This window comes from Aspergillus nidulans, chromosome VII, assembly GCF_000011425.1.
Source record: "Aspergillus nidulans FGSC A4 chromosome VII".
NCBI lineage: Eukaryota > Fungi > Ascomycota > Eurotiomycetes > Eurotiales > Aspergillaceae > Aspergillus > Aspergillus nidulans.
Genome location: NC_066263.1, coordinates 2,315,640 through 2,335,953, shown reverse-complemented (window position 1 = coordinate 2,335,953; position 20,314 = coordinate 2,315,640). Strand labels below are relative to the sequence as shown.

The following is a 20,314-nucleotide window of genomic DNA, read 5'->3' as shown; positions in this document are numbered from 1 at the left end:
AGTGAGTGTTAAGCAGACTGAGCAGACGTCGTTGCTTAAAACACTCGGAATAGAAGGAACCATCAACACAGAGCTTGCCTCTTCCCGGGCAACAGCCATCCAGTCCCAAAATCGGGCCAAGCCAGTCAATTAGGTGCATAGTAGAAAGAAAACCAGTTCATTGCCTGTCTAGCAGCAAATAACTCTGTAGCGATAAGGATATATACAAGGAATTGAATGATTACCTTTTCCCATGAAACCCAGTAAAAATAAAACAAACCGATATAGAAACAGCCACCCAGCCCTGTTAATTGCACGGTTCCCCTTTTATCCCCACTGGCGCCGTGTATCCCGTAAAGCACGTTTGCTACCGTAGAAGCAAAGAAACCCATGACACCCCGTCCAGCCAGTCTATTGGAAAAACACAACGACGGAAAACAGAAAAGCCAGTTTAAGCGCGCAAGCAATATATAGGATATTGCATAGAAACGAAAAGAGCAGGTGTTCCACAAACGAGAATCCTCACCGAGGAGTTCCGTTCGCTGAGCCTGTGTGGTCATACCCAGTGTGACCTGGCGGGACGCCATAGCGTTCAGCCTCGCTTGTTCCAAGGGGTTGGGATGGGAGTATAGGTGTTGCCTGTGGCGACTGTTCATAATAACCTCGCGTTGCGCCGTTGGTGCCCTGGGGATAGTTGCGACTCTGTTGCAATGGCGGAAGGACTGCAGTACTGGCGGAGTATTGGGGTCGAGGATAAGCTTGCTGCATCATCGCTCGAGCCGAATCGGGAGTCTGCCCAAAAATATATGGCCAGTCAGCGCCTTGTAGCAAATAAGCTGTCTGGTAGAGTTCATACAGGTGTGCCCGGTGGATTAACCATCCCCAGCGACTGCATCGTTGCCTGCTGACTGGACCGGCTCTGAGCGGCCGGGTCTTGCATCTGGGGTACCTGAGCAGACGGGGGAAGCCCGTACGACATCTGAACAAAAGTAAGTACATTACTGCCACTCCTCCCCGGCCTTGGAATCGCTCTCGCTCCTGGGACCGAGGTGATCCTCATTGGCGGGCCACCAATAGTTTTGAGGTTGACGAACCGCATAGTCGGGAACTCCACCGTGTCCAGATGGGTATCCCATCATAGGTGTCGGATAGCCACCTGGTTGGCCATACAAGGTTGCCGTCTGCGGGTATGTTTCCATTTGACGCATACGCCCGTCCGCATCGTACATGCCTCTAGCACCATAGTCCACTGATGTTCGCTGGCGTTTTACGGGCGCGTAGTAGGAATAGTCCCTACTCGTGGGCTGGTAGGGGGGTGCGGGATAGCTACTTCCAGGGATTTGCATGGCTGTCCTATCAGAGGGAGAGCGCGGAATAGCAGCCTGGGGGTACTCTTCCGGCCGGGGTGCTGTTCTCTTTCTGCAGTTGTTTGTCAGCGTAAACCCCAGATCAGTCCGCTTGCAATTTACCACTCACATCAATGTGCGCGGCTCCTTTCGAATCCTTAGCTTCACCCCTTGGTCTGCGAAGGATCTGGAAAGGAAGGTTGATTCGGCCATCCCCGGAAAGCTTTTCGGCGGCGAAACTGTTGCTGATCAGTGCTCAAGACTTGACGACTGTAGCGTAAAGACTTACCGGTGAACCGCTCCGAGACGATGGATTTCAGAAACACAACGTCCGTCCTGACCGACGAGTTCCCTGTTAGCTCTTCGTCCTCCCTTTACCGTCCATTAAAGAAACCAGCCAGGGCTCGAGTTCGGCTTACTTTCGCATTTCAAAGAGCGAGAATTTTAGTCGAAAATCGCCCTCAACTTTGATGGACAAATCGCCCCATACGAAGAACCCGCCATCTAGTATGCAGTCAGCCCGGTACCTTCAATCGCCGTGGAATTAGCTCTTTACCTGTGTTGTCTACATCCTTCAGTCGGTGCAGCGACGAAACCAGAGTCCCAGTCAATGCAGTAGACGGTGGAATGGAAGCTGGCGCGTCCTCCTGAGCATCGTAAAGACTGCAGGACATGAAAAAATAGGGACTCTGCAGGTAGTGCCTGGTAACGCAGCTGAATTAGCCCACTGGTTGCCAGCAACGCGAAAAAAGATCCTGTCACTCACTGAGCTAGATAAGTCCCCTCCTCCCTCACCCGAATTTGCACAATCGGCGGCGGGTCAACCGGTTTGCGCTCTGCAAATTGATCGATGCCCCAGGTCAGTTCTCGCTTGTCCTCTCGAACTGAATGGATGCGTAAGCTCGCTGAAATCGCTGTTACTCACCTTTCTCCTTCCCACCGGCCACGCGCGCCCGATTGGGGTTTTGGCGGACAATTAATTCAAAATCATCACTAAGGATCAACCTCGTCAGCACCCGCAAATTCAAAGAGCCTGAGCAGAATGTCAGCGCTAGAGCTGAAGCTGAGAAACGCACCTCGTAGAAGGGCGGGGAAGGGAGGGATCTGGATAGTTCGCCGCACTCATCAAGGCGAGCACTATGAGAGACGACTGGCGAGAGAGCCAAAGGTTCGGAATAGGCGGGATACCCGTCAAAAAGAGAACCGTGAACCTGAACTAAAGTGAACCGGGGCTCAGTTGGAGAAGTAGCTAGCAGGATGAAGAGTAAGACAAAGATAAGATCGGCGCAGGATCGCAGAATAGTGGAAGCGAAAGAAGGGAAGCGAATCTCTGGGACCAGAAGAATAGGGTAGCTCTGTCGTTAAGCTGCCGGAAACGATACTGGAAGGGTAGTGGGGGAGGGAACTGGAAATTGTTGGAGGGGAGAATTCGAGATGGCACAACGGTAGTATGACTGCCGGGACCAAGGCCAGCTCAGGCGGAACTCAACTGCTCGAGTGGATCAATAAAAATTGCAGAGTTGCAGCGGCCAGAACAAGAGAGCGTTTGGTGAAGGTTGAGATAGGTAGATGTACCGCAAGCGGGAGGTTGATGGTGTCGTCAGAACGCAAGCGGGCACTTAGGCACAGAGAGAACCGAAGATGCAAGCACTCGAAGGCTCCGGTTCCAGCCAAACTTTAAGCTGCACTCTCACTTCCACCACAATTTTTAATGTTCAGCTTCAGCTTCTGCTTCTGACTTGTTGTCGTTCGCAGCTCTCGACTTTTGATTTTCCTTTTCCGTTCTTTTTTTTTTTTTTTTTTGTTTGTTCTGCCTTGAAATTTCTCTCTTCTCGCGATTTAAGTAAGTTTTTTTCCCCTCTCTCTCTTTGTTATAGCAAAAGAACGGCTCTATCTCGTATCTGCCTTTAATGCGATTTTTCAAGAGGTTAGAAGAAAAGACAATTTCGTCACGAGAGTAACCCCGACCGTGTATTTCGGGCTATCCAATGGCAATGCTAACTCCAGCAGCGGCAAAAAAGGTCGGGAATGAGGTAAGGAACCACGATTTGAGCAGTAGACAAGAGTTTCAGAAGGCAAAAGTAGCCATAGGCAGACGAGCAATAGGTGGCGGAACTCAGGGCGACGCGGTTGATGAGACAGTAGCTGAACGATGGGTCTGAAGTCGCCTCCGGATTCCAGACGCACAGATCAAAATCCACCGGTTAGGCAAAAGTCATAATACTCATCGAATAACAAGCACGAGAAATAATGGCAAGTGAGCAATGACGGCGGTGCAAAAAGGTTTCCGGCTCGGGTTTTACTAAGATCAGACGACAGCCAGCCAGGCAAAGAATCGGGAGTGGAGCAGTACCAGCGCAGTGGTATAGACAGACTCGACAGCCGGCGGAACCAGTCTTTTGCGTCTGAAATGATGCTGTTTTCCTGTCGGCAGAGTCGCAGGGTCGCCGGTTCTTCAGGCCGACCACGGTTGGGCACGCGGGCTAAGATGATTCTCAAGTCTCAAAGGCGACGATCCGACAGGAGCCCTTGTTTTTGTACCATGGAGGTCTGAGGTGATGCGCACATTGGCAGGGCCCAGTAGATCAGGAGGGGACGCCGGCAAAATTAAGTCAGATTTCAGTTCGGCGACCTGCGCAAGCCTGAAAGCCTACCTTGCCTAGCCAGATCGTCTGACGACCGATCGAGTTAAGCACGAAATCCACTGCGTTTGCGGGCAAACCACGACTCGCTTTCCCGACCACTCCCCAGCCCACCGACGTAACGGCTGGCCTGTGTCCGTTGACGATGGAGCCGGCTATGCAGGTGACCAGACCCGTATCTGGCCGCCAACGCAGGGTCTCCGATCCTTCCAGCTTTTCCAGCTTCCTGTGACTCCAGGTGTAATGGGTGATGTCTGGTGCGCGGATCTGGGCATTCCAGTCAACCATGATTCCAAATCCAACGTACAGGATCTTGTGAAGAAGCCAATAATGCGATCGCTGCGCTTGGCCAGTAATATGTACTTACCTAAACTTTGTTGTATCTCATGCGTTAGCGGCGAGCATTCATAGATAGCTCTCTCCTTTCTCGCAAAACTCTTCTTCTCTACGTGCCAAAGCAAAGTCTCCCGAATAACCTGCTGGCGATTAGCGACCACCTCAATCTCCAAGCAAGAGGGTGCCGTTTAATTATCCAAATCAGGAAAATACGAACCTCAATAGCGTTTTCCCACCACCAAAGAAAGTTCGACGAAAAGCGCGGGGAAGCGCGGAGCAACGCCTACAGGGCAACTGTTAGAGTACTTATAACGCGCCCGTCACACTTTTTCTGTTCTCGTGAGCTGGCTTTGTCCTTTTTGGTCGCGAGTTTTCCGGCAGTGCCGCAAGCGCCTCGAGAAGGAGTATGCCCAGATCGTCCGTCTGTTCCTATCCCCTTCCTTCGTCGAACGTACCTAGATGTCTTCCTTCGCTGATAGTCCGTCGGAATTCTATTCCAGGCTCAAGCGACAATAGCTTTTTGTAATGGGTGAGACGCAACCTCACAATATCGTCGCGATGTTGAAACCTTCTTCGGCCATATCTCAAAGGCGAGGAGAGCCGGCGACCAGGCGATGCGAAAGTACCCCAAAAGCCAATAGCGAAGGAAGGCGAGGTGTTGATATATCAGTGATTAGGAAGCGCTATGTAAGAAAGGAATGTGGGATTGGGCGTGAACTCTTTTCAGCGCGAACTCTTTTCAAAGTGTTATGCAAGAGTCCCCTCGCGACACAGCTGGCTGCGCTCCATTCTAGCGCGGTAGATGCATCACATCGACTAGCCTTCTCACACAGGTCGCAGAGATCTGCCGCCCACTGCGCCCGCCCAGGATTAGAAAGCATCGTTTGAAGCAGTTGATTCGACATGCGCTCTCCAGCCGGTTCGTACCGTCGGCACACCTCCGTCAAAGGCCAAGTTGGTCGATGCGGAGAAAGGAGACAAGGATGCACGCTCCTGTTGGAACGAGTCATCAATGCAGTGACTCGCTCCCAGACCAAGGCCGGAGAACAAGAAATGAGACTAACTAACCTTACTCTGGACTTAAGGTGGGTGTTGTCACTACGCCGCATTGCACTCAGGACTCCATGTCAGTATGAATCTGGAGGAGCTCGCGGCTGAGCCGGGCAGATTACACGGTTTGTTCCCCAGCGTCAAACTGTGCCAATGGTATCTGACGTATACGGGGTGCATAGGCATGAATCCTGGTTTCTAGCAAATGCAGCCGCGTAAGAAAGCTTTCGATAGTCTTCCTCCTCCTGCGTCCAATCCGAGTCGTGATGAGCGAGCTGTTGCGGTTAGGCTAGCCCATTTCACCGAACGCTGCTTTATCATAAGTCAACATGCTGGTGCGATCTTCCCTGATCACGGTGAGGGTGGAGAGGATTGAGAATGACAGGGTGAGCCTCAGCATCAGTTGGATGTGACGATGACCACGCAAGGGCACAACGGACCAATAGGACTAGTTTAGATCTTTTCCTGCATAGTGGTGCGAACTCCATTTCCCCTTTTACCCCTCCTTGACCTAAACTTCTTTGCTCTCTGCAAAGAAGTCCTCTCGGGAGAAAGAAACAGGAAAGACGAAGGTCTAGGAGTATCGTCGGACATAACTAGTGAATACGACGGAAGGCTTCATCCTGTTTATTTCCCATCGCTGTCAGTACTAGTATTTCCGATCGCCGTGTGCCTGCGGAAGGCTCCGATCGATGCTGTCAACAATTGCAATATTGATGGTTGAATTTGTCTCTGCAAAGGTCTGCCATGATTGCAGATACCATGCCGCGGCTTGCGATCATGACTTGCACAGAGTAGGCTGATTGCGATGGAGAGTGTCCTGAGTGCCGAGTCTGAATTATACGTGGAGCGATGATTCGAGATTTCAGCAAGGCGCAAGAAAAAAACGAAAGGAGAAGACGGCGAAGATCTCAGAGAAGCATTTGTTAATGGACAGCTTTCAGCGTGGCTCATAAGGAGAACACAGCGCAGCCCACTCCTGTCAGGATCAAGCTAATTTGGGCCAGTCCGACAGCTGTGTGGGTTCTTCAGTAGAATCAAGTCCTCACGGCGCCCGCAACAGCTGTCGGCCGGTGCAACACCAGGGCTGAAAGACGTCATTCGGGAAAATACAACCCGAGTAAACATACCATCGCAAGTAATCGCTGGCACACATATTTTTGAAACCCTTTACACCTAAAATTGACCAAAGCCCAACCGTTTAGAACATACAGGAAGACTCTTCGGCTGCAGGTGGAAGAGTGTGCGGGTCAAAGAAATGCACGATGAATTGTTTGCGGGACTAGCGGTTGCCTCACCTCTCCATTATCAGCAGGACTGACAGGCATGCCCGAACTCGGAGCCCTGAAGCCCCTGACAAACAAAGCCGACTCCTGGGATCAGATTTATGACAGGCCACGACCAGTTGTAGCGATCTGCGAGCATCCCCAGCCGAACCAAAGTTGAAAAGGCGCTTATTTACGCTCCCGTTATGCTTATTCTGGCGCTCGGGTCGTTCCAAACTCTAGTTACCAGGGTATTAAGCACGGAGCAAGCCTATGTTTCCCCGCCCGGTGAATAATTTTCAAGTCGGCAAAGGCACAAAACAAAGAAAATTCTGGACATATCAAATACACGAACAGATGGTCTTTAGCATACTCTGAGGGGCACCGTAGGCGGAGGTGGTCGCGAATCAATGTCGTCGCTAGAGTCACCGAGGATCCTCTAATGGGGGAAAAAGTTACCTATGTACAATAGATATTCATATTCGACTACCCGCGAAACGCGACGAAGTCTTGAATGAGGGATGCTGAGATGTCGGTTAGAACAACTTGACACCTGCCGAGACCCTTTTCCACACTTAGCCATCAATGACCAGCCGCCCAGGATAACTATCCTACAGCGTGGACTAATTCAAACAATTCCCCTCAGCGGAAGGCCCATTTTATTCATATGGGCAGAGAGCGTTATTGCCTTATGCAATCAATCACTGCTCTGCAGCGCTGTAACGTACGTACTTTTTACGAAGTATGTGTATGCAAGGCCTCGATGAGCAAATAAATATAGGCCCTAATAGGTAGCCCCTTTGACAGGTGGCTACTCCTGTACGGGGTGTGGGTTCCTGGATTGAGTCAGTCAAAGGTTGCGTTTTGCGTTTTGGCTTTCTTACACTGTAAGGTACTTTTGCATGCAGCTGGGCCGCAGCTGGAGGCTACTCTTGGGAAGTACGGATTGCAATAGCGTAGTCGAAGGATGACAGAAGGTGGCCTCATAGGAACTAGGGCCGATGGGTATAAGGACGGTTATCCTGCAACGGTACCTAATGCTGCCGTTATCAGACTGTCGGTCTAGGATCAGGGCTTTGTTGCGCAGGAGTAGCGACAGAATGCAAGACATGGAGCCATCCTGATAAAAAGGCCCCGCCCTATTGACGATGACGTCTATAAATATACGCTCATAAATAGTAATAGTACATGATGTTACTGGACATACATAATCCAATGCTAGTCGTCCCTCTTTTACTCTCAGTCGCTACGTACCGGGCTCACTCCTAGCGGGACGCGCAGGAAGGTTTCCATAAGAAGCGCCGCGGCAACGCTTACATTGAGACTATCAACTCGAGCCGGGTCAGAGGCAGCTCCTACGCCGGGAAGGAGTCTGGCACCAGGGATGCTGACAATGGAATCGGCACGGCCCTTGATGTGGTTGCTAAGACCAGATCCTTCGTAGCCCATCATAATTACGCTGGGCGACTGTCCGATGAGGGCGTCGGGGTGTCCTTCATTCGCTACCGCCGAGCCAGGAGGTTGTAGCGCGCCAGGTTCAAGGTAAGTAGCACCTGTCTTAGGAACATCTGCAGCGTAAAATCGCCAGCCGTTGGCTTGGGACCGCTTGATGAAGTCTACTTCGTTCTGGACGTCAAGAAGAGTCATGTTCTCGGCGGCGCCGGCGGAGGCCTTGATCGTGACGGGCGACAGTGGCGCCGAGTGTCGGCCGGCAAAGACAATGGCGTCAACCCCGAGGTAATAGGCGGAGCGGATAATGGACCCTAGGTTTCCCGTATCAACGACACCTTCGAGTAGCACGACGACTGGGTATCTTATCTGCTGTTGGGTGTATGAATTGTTGATTTTTATGCAGTCATTCGTCCCGTTCACCTTCGCTTCCTCTCGCGTTTGCGGTGCGAGTTCCACTTTGAATTCGCCGTCACCCAATTGGACAGGCCTGAGTGCTTGGATGGGCGTTCGGGGAAGGGGCGATACTTCGAGGACACACCCGTTATGGGGTCTTCCTGCGCTCATTTTATCAAGCAGTCGGTTCCATTCACCGAAGGCCAACTTGACTTTGACGTTCTTGGACAGAGCAAGTTTCCGCAACACCCTCTTGTCAGCGCTCAACTCTTCTTCTCCGGCTGTCTGGTAAAGATAGAGTTTGTATAGCTGGCGCTTGCAACAACGCAACGCAGCTTCGACGGCTGTCGTACCATAGATAAATTCGGATGCCGAAGTGGTGTAGGGAATTGTGGGTGGGACCCAGACATGCTGCTTCACTCGTTCAGGGTTTTCTTCTGTAGGCTTATGGTGTTCTATCCGACGTGAGCGTCGCTTTTCTTCATCTTCAGGCGTTGGAACATATTGTGAAGAGCGGCCGCTCTTTGCCGATCGAGATTCATGACTGTCACGCATGTTTTGCGGTAAGCGACGTCTGCTCGCAGCATTAGATTCCTTATTACCGCGTAAGTCGTGCGCGTTTTTGAATCGTTGATGTTCAGGAGGCAATGCACGAAAGTTTCCGGACCTAATGAATTCATCTTCATCGAACCCCATTTCGGGAAGCGCTTGCCGGTGCACTTTTCTATTGCGATCATTCCGCGATGTGTATGTCGGCTTTTCAGCCCGAGAACGACCGCGATCGTTGGGCGAAGTCCCAGAATCTTCTACACCCTGCGACCTGCGAATCCCGCGCCCGATAGCTGAATTGAGCGAAGCATATCTGATTGATTTTTGTGAGAGGGGTAAGGTGAGTTGTAGCCGCAGAGCAGATTGAAATGTCCTCAGGGGAGGTCTGAGAGACATTGTGGCGTTTTTGTGTCTTGTAGTGAGCTCATGATAATCTGAAGCTTTCATCGCCTATATTTTTCCACAACGCTATCGCCGATAAGATAACATCCCGCAAGATTAATTATCCGTGCCATTCTAACGCGTCTGGCCGCGAATCATCGAACTTGTACGCGGAGATATAACACAAGGCAGGAGAGATCGAGAAAAATCTGGGGGGTCAGGTGTTATACACTCCTGAGGCTGTCGCTCATTGTTTTGCCTCATCCTCATTATGATGCTTTTCTTAATAACTACATGTTTTCGGTACCTCGCATCAATGTCCTCTCACTCTCACCTATGAGTGGTACAATTAGCTGCTTTGGGTAGGTATGGAGGATTTCAGATTCTCAGCTACAACCCGAAGCTGGAAAAATATGCTTGGCTTTGATTATAAGAAAGGAAATAATGACCTCCAACCGGCCGGTCCTCAGATGACTGCTGTAGAAGTTCCGGTTCTCTCTAATTTACGCGAGTATGAATGGCTTCCCGGTCATTCCACCGTTCGGTACATCATCCACGAGGTGTTGTCGGAGGATAGCTACGAGCCTTCGTATCTTGTCAAGCTAGAAAGTCATGAGTTGGAAGTTGTACGAAGCCAACCCCCTCAACTAAAGATGCTTTGACTCACAGCTCCTTTCTACTCAGATATCTTCCTCGCGTCTGCAAAAGCTTGAAAATGGCCGCGAGGCACTTGAAACTTTCCAGAACTCGCGTGTTCGTTATCGCGAACCTTCCTGTGAGTCCGAGTCGAATATCGATAAGGAGGAAGATGAAGGACAAGAGACGACGTGCAGCCCCCCGGGGTCTGAATTGGATGACAGCAGGCCGTCGCGCCGAGCAAAGAAGACCAAGTTCACGGAATTCTTTGGTGCGGTTAGCAGCGACGATGACGGAAAATTGACAAAGTCCGATTCAAGCGATGAAGATGTTGTTGCACCCAGGTCGAGGCAAAGTGTGCTGAGGAAGCGTCCAAACTATCACAGCACCTTGAATAATGGCTTTGGTGCCAATGCGCACTCAAGAACCAGGGCTTCAACTAGGTCCCGTAAACCTTTGCGGTACAATCTCCATGAGATGTACGAGGACGATATTTCCGAATATGAAGCCGTGCTGTCAAATCATCGAAAATACGTGGGCACTAAGGAGAAGTTCGATAAGATCCCATCGAGTGATCTATTCCGAGGCCGTCACCGAGAAGTCTGCGAAGTCTGCTCGATTGAAGGCGATCTTCCTGACAAAGGGCCTCTTGTTTTTTGTCAAGGCTGTACTGATGCCTACCACCAGGCTTGCCTAGGCCCACGAACCGCGCGAGAGCATCTTGTCACCAAAGTAGCAAGCGATAAATTCATTCTCCAGTGCCGCCGCTGTTTAGGTTCCTCTCACGCCAAGGATTCAAGATTCCCCCATCAAGGAATATGCACTGGGTGCAATAAACCGGGAAAGATGTCAAATCCATTAAGGGAGCGACTAACATCCAAACAAGAACAGCAACAACGGCAGGAGAACGGAGGTGAAGATCCTATTACAGCGGTTAGCTCATACCTCATCAACAATCCAGATAATCTACTCTTCCGTTGCAAGGCTTGCCATAGGTCTTTTCACTTCGATCACCTCCGGGCTGGACGCATATCCAACTGGCAATGCCATGATTGCAACTCGCTGCCCGGGGAGGTCAACGCAATGGTCGCCTGGCGACCATTGAGTACCGCCTCGAAGAAATCTCCTAAGATCTCGGAACTGGACAAAGAGTACCTCATAAAATGGAAAGAGAAGTCCTACGCTCATTGTACTTGGATGCCCGGAAGTTGGGTTTGGGGTTATATCAACCCGGTAATGCGTCGCGCGTTTTTGAGATCAGACAAAAGCCATCTACCACGGATGACCACAGATGAGGCCATACCCAATGATTACTTGCGGTTCGATATCATTTTTGATGTCAAGTTCGCTGATAATGATCTCCATATGTACGGTGAGGATTACGACGAGGATCTTGAGCGCATTGATAATGTTTCCAAAGCCTATGTAAAGTTCAAAGGATTACCCTACGAGGATGCGGTATGGGAAGTACCTCCAGACCGTAGCAATACTGAAGCTTGGAATGATTTCAAAGCTGCGTATGCAGACTGGGCCAAGAAACCATTCATCAGCACACCAAATCAAATATCACTACAGAAACACCTGGCTAATGTGAGGAAACAAAAGTTCAAGTCGAGAGAAGCTCAGCCCAGGATTATGACGGGCGGGGAGATCATGGATTACCAGCGAGATGGCTTGAACTGGCTATACTTCAAATGGTTCAAGCAGCAGAACGCCATTCTTGCTGACGAGATGGGTCTTGGGAAGACTATTCAAGTGATAGGTTTACTGGCAACTCTGGTCCAAGATCATAAGTGCTGGCCATTTCTCATTGTTGTGCCAAACTCAACATGTCCGAATTGGAGAAAAGAATTAAAAACATGGGTCCCTTCCCTCCGTGCAGTCACCTACTATGGCTCTTCTCTGGCGCGCAAAATGGCGCAAGAACACGAAATGTTCATTAGGGGTGACCCTGACCTCAGATGCCATGTTGTCATAACTTCATATGAGACAATGGTGGATGATTCTTGTCGAAAGGTTTTGTCAAGAATACCTTGGGCCGGGCTTATTGTCGACGAAGGGCAGCGGCTAAAGTCTGACAAGAGCCAAATCTATGAGGGACTATCTAAGATGAAATTTCCCTTCAAGGTACTGATGACTGGGACTCCGTTGCAGAATAACACCAAGGAACTTTTCAACCTTCTGCAATTCTGTGATCAGTCCAAGAACGCAGAAGAACTGGAGGAGAAATATGGCACCCTATCCAAGGAGAATATCCCGGAACTGCACGAGTTAATCAGGCCGTTCTTCCTCCGGCGCACGAAGGCCCAGGTCCTTACTTTCCTTCCACCTGTTGTTCAGATCATTGTTCCTGTCACGATGTCTGTTCTTCAGAAGAAGCTTTACAAGTCTATCCTTGCAAAGAATACTCAGCTCATCAAAGCTATCTTCCAGAGAAATGAGGAGGACCAGCCACTAAAACAAACAGAGCGTCATAATTTGAACAATATCTTGATGCAGCTGCGGAAGTGCTTGTGTCATCCCTTTATCTTCAGCAAGGCCATTGAAGAGCGAACGGACGACCCAGAAGTAGCCCACCGCAATCTTGTGGATGCTGCAGGGAAGCTTCAGTTATTAGAGCTAATGTTACCAAAACTCCAAGCTCGCGGTCATCGAGTTCTAGTATTCAGTCAATTCCTTGAGAACTTGGATGTCATGGAGGACTTTCTCGATGGGTTAGGTCTTCCCCACCGACGCCTCGACGGAAGGATGACTTCACTTGAAAAACAAAGAATGATTGACGATTACAACGCCGAGAACTCTCCATACTTCGCTTTCCTTCTCTCTACTAGATCTGGCGGCGTCGGTATAAATCTTGCCACTGCAGATACTGTCATTATCATGGACCCTGATTTCAACCCTCACCAAGACATGCAAGCATTGTCTCGTGCCCATCGTATTGGGCAGAAGAATAAAGTCCTTGTCTTTCAGCTCATGATTCGAGGGAGCGCCGAGGAAAAGATTATGCAGATTGGCAGAAAAAAGATGGTACTCGATCACGTTCTCATTGACCGTATGGCCGCGGAAGATGATGATGGCGAAGACTTAGAATCCATTCTTCGTCACGGAGCCAAAGCATTATTTGATGACGACAACTCTGGCGACATAATCTACACTTCCGAATCTGTTGATAGGCTGCTTGACCGCAGCCAGGCGGAGCAGGCCACGAATCCAGACACGAATGTCTCTGCTTCTGAGTTTAGCTTTGCTCAAGTATGGGCCGCCGATAGCCAAGGCCTGGAAGACCAACTTAATGTTGCAGAAGAAGATCCAACCATAAGCAACCAAACGTGGGAGAAAATACTACAAGAGCGTGAACGGGCTGCGGCTGAGGAAGCACGAAAGAAAGCAGAAATCCTTGGCCGCGGCAAGCGGAAGCGGGCGACTGTTGACTACTCAGCTGTTGATGCCGATCCGGCCCCTGCCAGAGCGCTTGCGAGTCGCGAGACTGAGAGTGACGCGGAATTCCGTGAGGATGAAGCCGGAGTAGCCTCTGATTACAGCATGGAAGACGATATTAGTGTTTACGAAGGGGCGACCATAAAACCTAAAGGTAATTGGCCTATCGCAATTGCTTTGTTCAAACCCCCAGAAAGCTAATTCCATCTGCAGTTCATGCATTTCAGCGGGTCATACTCCTTCCACAAGTTGCCCAAACTCCTCAGTCAGTCCAAGCACCAACGCCGAACGGTGTAGGGATGAATGGCCATGTGGACCGCAATGGGGATGCTTGTTTTGTCTGCGGCCGAGTTCACCCAATGGGATCTTGCCCACTCAAGCTGGCTGGAGTTGAACATTGCGGTCTCTGTGGACTCGCTCATTATGGCCAGGCTCGTACTTGTCCGCATTTGAAGTCCGAGCTTCAAGTTTCAAGGATGATCGAGGCTTTGAAACAGAGCAATGAAGATAAACATCTCGTTGCCCTGGCCAAGAAGTACGTCTACGGCATAAAAGGTGATCTCGCACAGCGCGAGAGGAGGAAATCACGGAAGGGCCCTGCCGCAGATGCTTCCATAAACTCAACTAAGACTCCCACCTCATCAGTCCCGCCGAAGGCTAGTATCCTCCCCACTGGACAGCCAGTTATAGACATTACCGAGGATCAGTATGAATCTAGCAATGGGCAACCTGCTCCATCTGGCATTGAAGGCTCGAACACGAACGATCGGAAACGTATAGCGTGTTGAGCAATTACGAATCTGGGAGAAACTGATTCCCACACTTACTGGGAAGGTATCTTTGGGGTGTCCATAACGGGGCGGCGTAACAAAGCAGACGTTGAGGGGTTCTATCCTTAATTTGTACATATAAAAGATAATCGTGCATCGCTTCAGTGGATGAACCTATGCAAAAAGAGATATGGCAAGCCAGAATAGAGTTGGACGTTGAGACGCAGCTGGTTATGGTCACATGGTTCAAGGTATATCTTCCAGCTCCAGAAGAATCATCTTCAGGTTTCCACACAGGGTCATAAGCGACCAGCAACAATGGGTGGCAGCACTATATTGGACCAGACGGCACACCCAAATCCCCGTCTGATTCATACTCAAAATCCACTAGCCTGGAAATGCCCCAGGATACGCTTGAGAAATGAAAAGTTTCGAGACCAATTGTGCCCCTGATGGTGACAGAAGCTGCCATATATCTACGTAACGATAAAGGTACGTATTGCCTCTTGGCTGTTGCAGAAAAGCGATAAGTACCTTCACAGCCCTGACGATTCTTTCCAGGAGATTTTACGGGTTGTGCTACCTTCAAATCCGCCGGGACCAACAGCAATCGGTCAAGAAGCGAGCAAGCCCCTCTTCAGATAGCAAGGTAGGGGACAAACTTTGAATGGGGCTCGAAGTTTCGCTTTCCAGAAATATGGACAGATACGACGGAAAAGAGAAAAAAATCAGGGAAACGGCAGCCAAAACAACGAAGAGAGAGAACAAGACCTGCAGCCAGCCGGGGAGATGGTTGTACTGGCCAACTAATCAAGCCATCAACAAACAGTGGCAGCGTTAAGTGGATTGATCTCTTCTATTATCTTTTTTGGGAGTACTTTTTGCCTCTTGTTCCCCTGCTCTGTTTGACTGTCCAGTCTTATTACCGTGGGTGTTCTTGGATTGTGTTGTAAATTGCTTTCTTTTTGCTCTTCAAATCCACTGTATAAATCCTCTTTGGCAGAGGATGACTGCAAGAACTCCTGTTTTTGATCCATACTTCTCTTCATTCTCTCCAACCCACTTCTCATGCGCAGAAAAAGAGAAAAAGAGAAAATCCCCGCGTACCTTGTGTTGGTCGCCCACCAGCGACTGTGAATGACAACCCTCTCATGCGCTCATTTCTCGCTGCCCTCCTCTGACAAATTTCATATATTCGGTTGTGCGAATCATATTTCGCTTCATGATTGTATCATTCACTCTGTCCTTAAATCTCCCTCTTACCCTTTTCCATTGCCCCTCTTCCCTCCTCGTCGCCACGCTCCAGGCATTTATACCGGTCAAATCCCCCACTTACTGACCAACACCAATATATTTCTCCTCCTCTTTCTGGCAAAAGGACTCCCTTCAGTGACTGCTCGATGTGCTTCAGCATGTCTTCCTCACTGCGTCCTCAGTTCTTCTGTACTCGCCCAAATGGCACTCTTACTCCCCTCATCGCAGTTGACGAACTTCCAGCCCATATCACCATCCACGGCGCTCCCCGTGTATTGTCTCCGAACGAAACTCAGGGAATGACAAGTTTGGGTGCTGTGAGCACGCGCGGCCAGTTCTATTCTGTTGAAGGCGCTGCGCCTGCGAACGGCAAGAACCAACCTGGAAGCAATGACTTGCAGTCTCACCTTCTAAGGCTCCTCAACGACGAGAATATACCAGCAGCCCAGCGCAATGCACTCGGTGCTTTGCTCCAGCAGAGCCTTCCTCAGAGCTGGCAGGTGACGAATCCTCCAACTAACGGGTGGCTGATCTCCAACAATGGCAGTAATAGTGGTGCTGGAAACAGCCAACAGGTAGGTAGGATATCTTGCGGGGTGCATAGGCCGTTGTATTTCTCTTATGCTGATGATCCATGGAAGCCCCCTTCCCGCAACATAAAAAAGGAATTTTGTTCGTACTGGATACGTCATGGTGAATGTGATTATTCGCAGCAAGGTAAAAGCGGAGTACTTTGGTGCACCACATTACGGCTAACCAGGGCTTCATTAGGATGTCTTTACAAGCACGAGATGCCCCATGATCGCGCTATGTTGGAGAAACTCGGCCTACGTGACATCCCCCGCTGGTATCGTGACAAATACAACATCCCAAGTCTTCTGCCAAATGGACATGGCCATCCACGATCCAATCCTGCAAATGGAAATGAAATGTCTCTTCGATCGATTCAGTATACTCCCCAAATGGGAGCCTATGGAGCAGGAGAGCATTCTGATATCAACGAAAGTGTCAAGCAGGATGCTCCAGCTTATACTCCCCAGCAGCACCAGCATGGGGTTTTGCTTCCAGGAACTCCTTTTAGCCCTCTAGCTTCTCCCACCGGTCCGTTTACTCCCAGGCAGGCACCAAGGAGCTCATCTGGTCACCTTAACGCTGGCAACAGGAAGTTTGACCCGCTCCCCTTTGACCACGCGGCCTTCATACCAAACAACAATCCGCCCTATCGCCCGTCGAACGAGGCCAGCTATGAAGCATTAGGGAAGTACCAGCACGAGAACGTCGTTCAGAATTTCCCTAGTCTCACATTGAACCCCATTACCACGAACACAGATTACCTCCCGGCTACCTTCGATTCTCCCGTAAGCTCGGGCGGCTTCAAGCATTCGTTGCGGTCACGCCGATTGTACCAAGGAACTCACGACGTCGAACCATCCAGTAGCCAAGACCTCATTGAAGCTAACACCTTGCATGCATACCATAATCAGGCCACGGCATCGTCTAATGGGGCCTCGCCCACCTCTAAGACCACCGGCTCCGCGGTTGCCAGCCCGGTGGCGGACATTGGTCGCAGAAGTACTAACTCTAACCCGCCCACTCGTGGCCCATCTCCAAGCGCTTCATCCCCTGGCGCTAGCCCTGGGGTATTCCGCGGCCGGGGAAGGAATAACAGAGGTCAAGCCAAGGCTTTCGGTACGATTGGCACGAAGAGATCCAATGGCAAACAATCGGTTGAGTCCTCTTGAGGATGATACATACTTGCGCGGCAAAAAGTAACAAGACTATTTACCATCACGGTCTACCAAAACCGACATCAGACCAATAGATTCTTCTCACACCAAGCGAGCATTGGCTATTTGTTTCTTCCCTGGTTTACGCCAACTTCAGGGCAGGGTATAAACTCCCATATTATGCTACAATATGCTACAACGGTGGCCGCTTCTCGCTTAAATATACCTACTGCACCTTTTCGGCAACAGAGGCATGTATGTGTCGTATATGAATTAGTAAGGTGAAGGGAATATGTGAATTGTTTCGATAACAAATGGCTTTAAGAGAACCACACGCTATTCCCCCACGTCAATACCTTTCCTTTACCACGAAGGGACTTCATCGGCGGGTGTTCTTGGGATACATACATACAACGACCGACTTGCTTTGAAGGCAGTCGGCCATGGTTGGATTATCACCGTTCGACATCTACACCGATTTTTTCTTATTGTTCTCCGTTTTCTTCAGCAGCTTTCTCTATTTTCTCCTCTATTTCTCTGTTCCTTTTCCCCCTTCCTCATTTCCTTCTCTCTCTTCTTATTTCTTGCTTGTGCTTTCCTTTCCTTCTTTTCCCTCTCACCTTTCAATTTGTTTGTCATTCTATGCCGTCTTAGCTTGTACTATACTGGGTCTCCCGTTTATATGTACTTCCCTTCGGTCCGGCATAATGTACCTAACGACGGCGGACGAGGATAGAAACGTAGAAAGCGGAGAAGTAAGCCGCCCGGCGTTATAAGGTGAAATCTTACTGAACTACAAAGGGTTTCCGTTGCGAAAAAGGATTTTTACGGAATAACAAATTATAGAATCCCGATATTACTGGCTGCCAACTATTTCTTGTATCGAAAAATTAGGTATGTAGAAGATAAAGTGCTAATAGTATAGTACATTAACGTGAAAAATAGTCTAAACGGCCCTGCGCTATCCTCAAGCAAAGATACAGAGATTGTACAACATCAACGTCCATGGCTGACTTCATGATATTCTCCTAGCGTAGCTTCTGCTTCTGCCCCCTAGCCCCGACTTTCACAGCAACCTTCTCGCGCTCCGCCGTCGCATGAGCCTTCAGGGCAGGATTTAGAGCGGGAAGTGTCTTGACCGCCTGCGCAATGACCGCATTTCCATCTACAACACCCTGTCTCTGTTGCTCAAGACGTTTTCGCTCAGCACGGGTAGCCTCGAGTTGCTTCTTGCGCTCCTCAGTCATGATCCATTCTTTCGGGAACTGCAGCGTCTTCTTCGGCTTGTGGTGACGGAGGTCGAGAGGTATGTCGGCGAATGAGTCGCCTTCCTTGGCCTCCTTGAGCAGGGTCTCGATGAGATCTCCTAGATAACGCTTGTTCTGGGCGCGGGTGTCAAATTTCTCGCAGGACATACGGATGATGTCTGTATCAGGGTTGTAGCGGGGGCCGACCAGCTTGAGGAGGGTTTGGCGCTGCGCCTCGGTGAGGTACCTGGGGACGAGATCGCTGCTGGAGAGTTCGACGACGACCTTATTCTCGGCCGGGTGCGACTCACCCATGTATGTGGTGTAACGGAAGCGTAGAATGTGAGTTTCGGGAGGGAGGGTGAAAGGCTTAGCCAACTCTGACGGACGGGCATTAGTTCAACCTGTCAACTGAGGCATAAAGGTCGTGCAATTGCTTACTGCTTAAGAGTGGCATGTCCCATGCGGTGATTCTAGCGTATTCTCTCACTTCACGATGTAACTCAACCTCCGCATGCGCCATAGAAGTGATTTCATCGTTGTGGAAATCATCTTCGTCTTCCACGATACCGAATTCATCGTCTTCATCTCTCGCCCAAAAACCGCGAGGTTTTCCAGGAGGCTCCGTAAATCGGAGGGGAATCTGCCTGTCGATATTGTTCACCTCTTTCTCGATCTCATCAAACATCGCCTTTCGCGCTTTGGGGTCGTTGAATTCTTCGACAGCTCTGCGGTGCTCGGCGTCGAACTCCTCGCGCTCTTCCGGAGACAACATGTCATAGTACTGACGCTCTTCCTTGGATAATAGCTCCGGCGAGTACTCTGGCGCTGGCGGCAGGTCTTCAGGACGAGGGTCTTTCGGAGGAACGGGGTCTGGGGGATCTTCGGGTAGGAATGTCGGTGCGGAGGCAGAGAAAGGACGATGTTGAATAGCGATTGGGCCTCTACGGGCCACTATCCGAGCGGAGCGGCCCAGGTACCTCGTTAATAAGACCATTGTGCGGGGGAATGATGATTTCTGGCCGGTCTGGAGAGATTTCGGTGGTTGTTTTTTTGCGGATGTTGAACAGGGCTTGGCGCGCTAGACTATATTGAGAAGTCCTGTGACGGACCCGCACTTGTTGATTCACTGGACCTTGCTTGCTCTTTCTTCCCCAGAATCATTATGGAGGAGATCATGCTGTATAAAGCAGCCATCTGCTTATTGATATTTCTGCGGATCTCCTGAGCCTTCCATACCAGCTTGCATGAAGTGTCGTTGGTGCTGACACCAATACCGAACATGGCCCATGAAGCCAGAAAGCTGTGTTTCGTTACTGTTGGAGCTACAGCGTCCTTCCATCTCCTTTTGAAGGCCATCTTGGATCCTATCTTTCTAGTGACTTTGAATCAGCACGGGTATACCGATCTTCTTATTCAGTATGGCAAGGACGGACAGCAGCTCTTTGACGACTTTGTCGCAAACTATCCACCTGGCGACCCCAGACGTCATGGTATCATCGTGCAAGGATTCGACTTCAACCAAGCAGGCTTGGACAATGAGATGCGTCTAGCGAAGGCCAATGCCTCAGAGAACCGAAGCAGTGGACTGGTCATTAGCCATGCAGGTAATACCTACCTCATCTTTTTCTCACTCTAGTAGCTGACAGCTGCCGAAGGTTCCGGCAGTATTCTAGCAGCATTGAGACTTGGTGTCCCGCTGGTCGTGGTGCCTAATCCGACTCTTCAGGATAACCACCAGGAAGAGCTTGCCGAGGTACTTCAGGACGAAGGCTACGCGATATGGAGTGACTACAGGTATGATATTCCTGCTCCAGGCCCTTTCCTGATAATTACTGATTTACTGGAA

At 50.1% G+C, this 20,314-nt stretch overlaps 6 protein-coding genes across 6 annotated transcripts, besides 1 other annotated feature; 2 read left to right on the top strand and 4 right to left on the bottom strand.

The window, feature by feature from the left end:
• Window positions 1–20,314: part of a sequence feature (contig 1.29 1..525887(1)) that runs on past both edges of the window.
• Window positions 502–2,451, bottom strand: vosA (the record flags this gene model as incomplete). The annotated part of the gene is made up of 10 exons (XM_654471.1): window positions 502–771; window positions 836–958; window positions 1,074–1,398; window positions 1,456–1,564; window positions 1,615–1,697; window positions 1,745–1,829; window positions 1,882–1,988; window positions 2,092–2,209; window positions 2,251–2,318; window positions 2,402–2,451. 10 exons carry the CDS (start codon window positions 2,449–2,451, stop codon window positions 502–504), a joined length of 1,338 nt encoding a protein of 445 aa, XP_659563.1.
• Window positions 3,781–4,255, bottom strand: ANIA_01958 (uncharacterized protein; the record flags this gene model as incomplete). The annotated part of the gene is made up of 2 exons (XM_654470.1): window positions 3,781–3,975; window positions 4,082–4,255. The coding sequence occupies 2 exons, from the start codon at window positions 4,253–4,255 to the stop codon at window positions 3,781–3,783; spliced, it is 369 nt and encodes a 122-aa protein (XP_659562.1).
• On the bottom strand, window positions 7,316–9,408 carry ANIA_01957 (TrmH family RNA methyltransferase; the record flags this gene model as incomplete). The annotated part of the gene is made up of 3 exons (XM_654469.1): window positions 7,316–7,349; window positions 7,503–7,786; window positions 7,873–9,408. The coding sequence occupies 3 exons, from the start codon at window positions 9,406–9,408 to the stop codon at window positions 7,316–7,318; spliced, it is 1,854 nt and encodes a 617-aa protein (XP_659561.1).
• ANIA_01956 (putative chromatin remodeling complex subunit (Chd3)) lies at window positions 9,807–14,388 on the top strand (the record flags this gene model as incomplete). Its single annotated transcript, XM_654468.2, has 3 exons — window positions 9,807–10,019; window positions 10,078–13,621; window positions 13,681–14,388. 3 exons carry the CDS (start codon window positions 9,807–9,809, stop codon window positions 14,253–14,255), a joined length of 4,332 nt encoding a protein of 1,443 aa, XP_659560.1. The 3' UTR covers window positions 14,256–14,388.
• ANIA_01955 (uncharacterized protein) lies at window positions 15,601–17,233 on the top strand (the record flags this gene model as incomplete). Its single annotated transcript, XM_654467.2, has 2 exons — window positions 15,601–16,070; window positions 16,263–17,233. Exons 1-2 carry the CDS (start codon window positions 15,638–15,640, stop codon window positions 17,231–17,233), a joined length of 1,404 nt encoding a protein of 467 aa, XP_659559.2. The 5' UTR covers window positions 15,601–15,637.
• Window positions 18,082–19,472, bottom strand: ANIA_01954 (mitochondrial 37S ribosomal protein RSM24). Its single transcript, XM_654466.2, has 2 exons — window positions 18,907–19,472; window positions 18,082–18,845 (listed from the first exon to the last, which is right to left on the bottom strand). Exons 1-2 carry the CDS (start codon window positions 19,460–19,462, stop codon window positions 18,247–18,249), a joined length of 1,155 nt encoding a protein of 384 aa, XP_659558.1. The 5' UTR covers window positions 19,463–19,472; the 3' UTR covers window positions 18,082–18,246.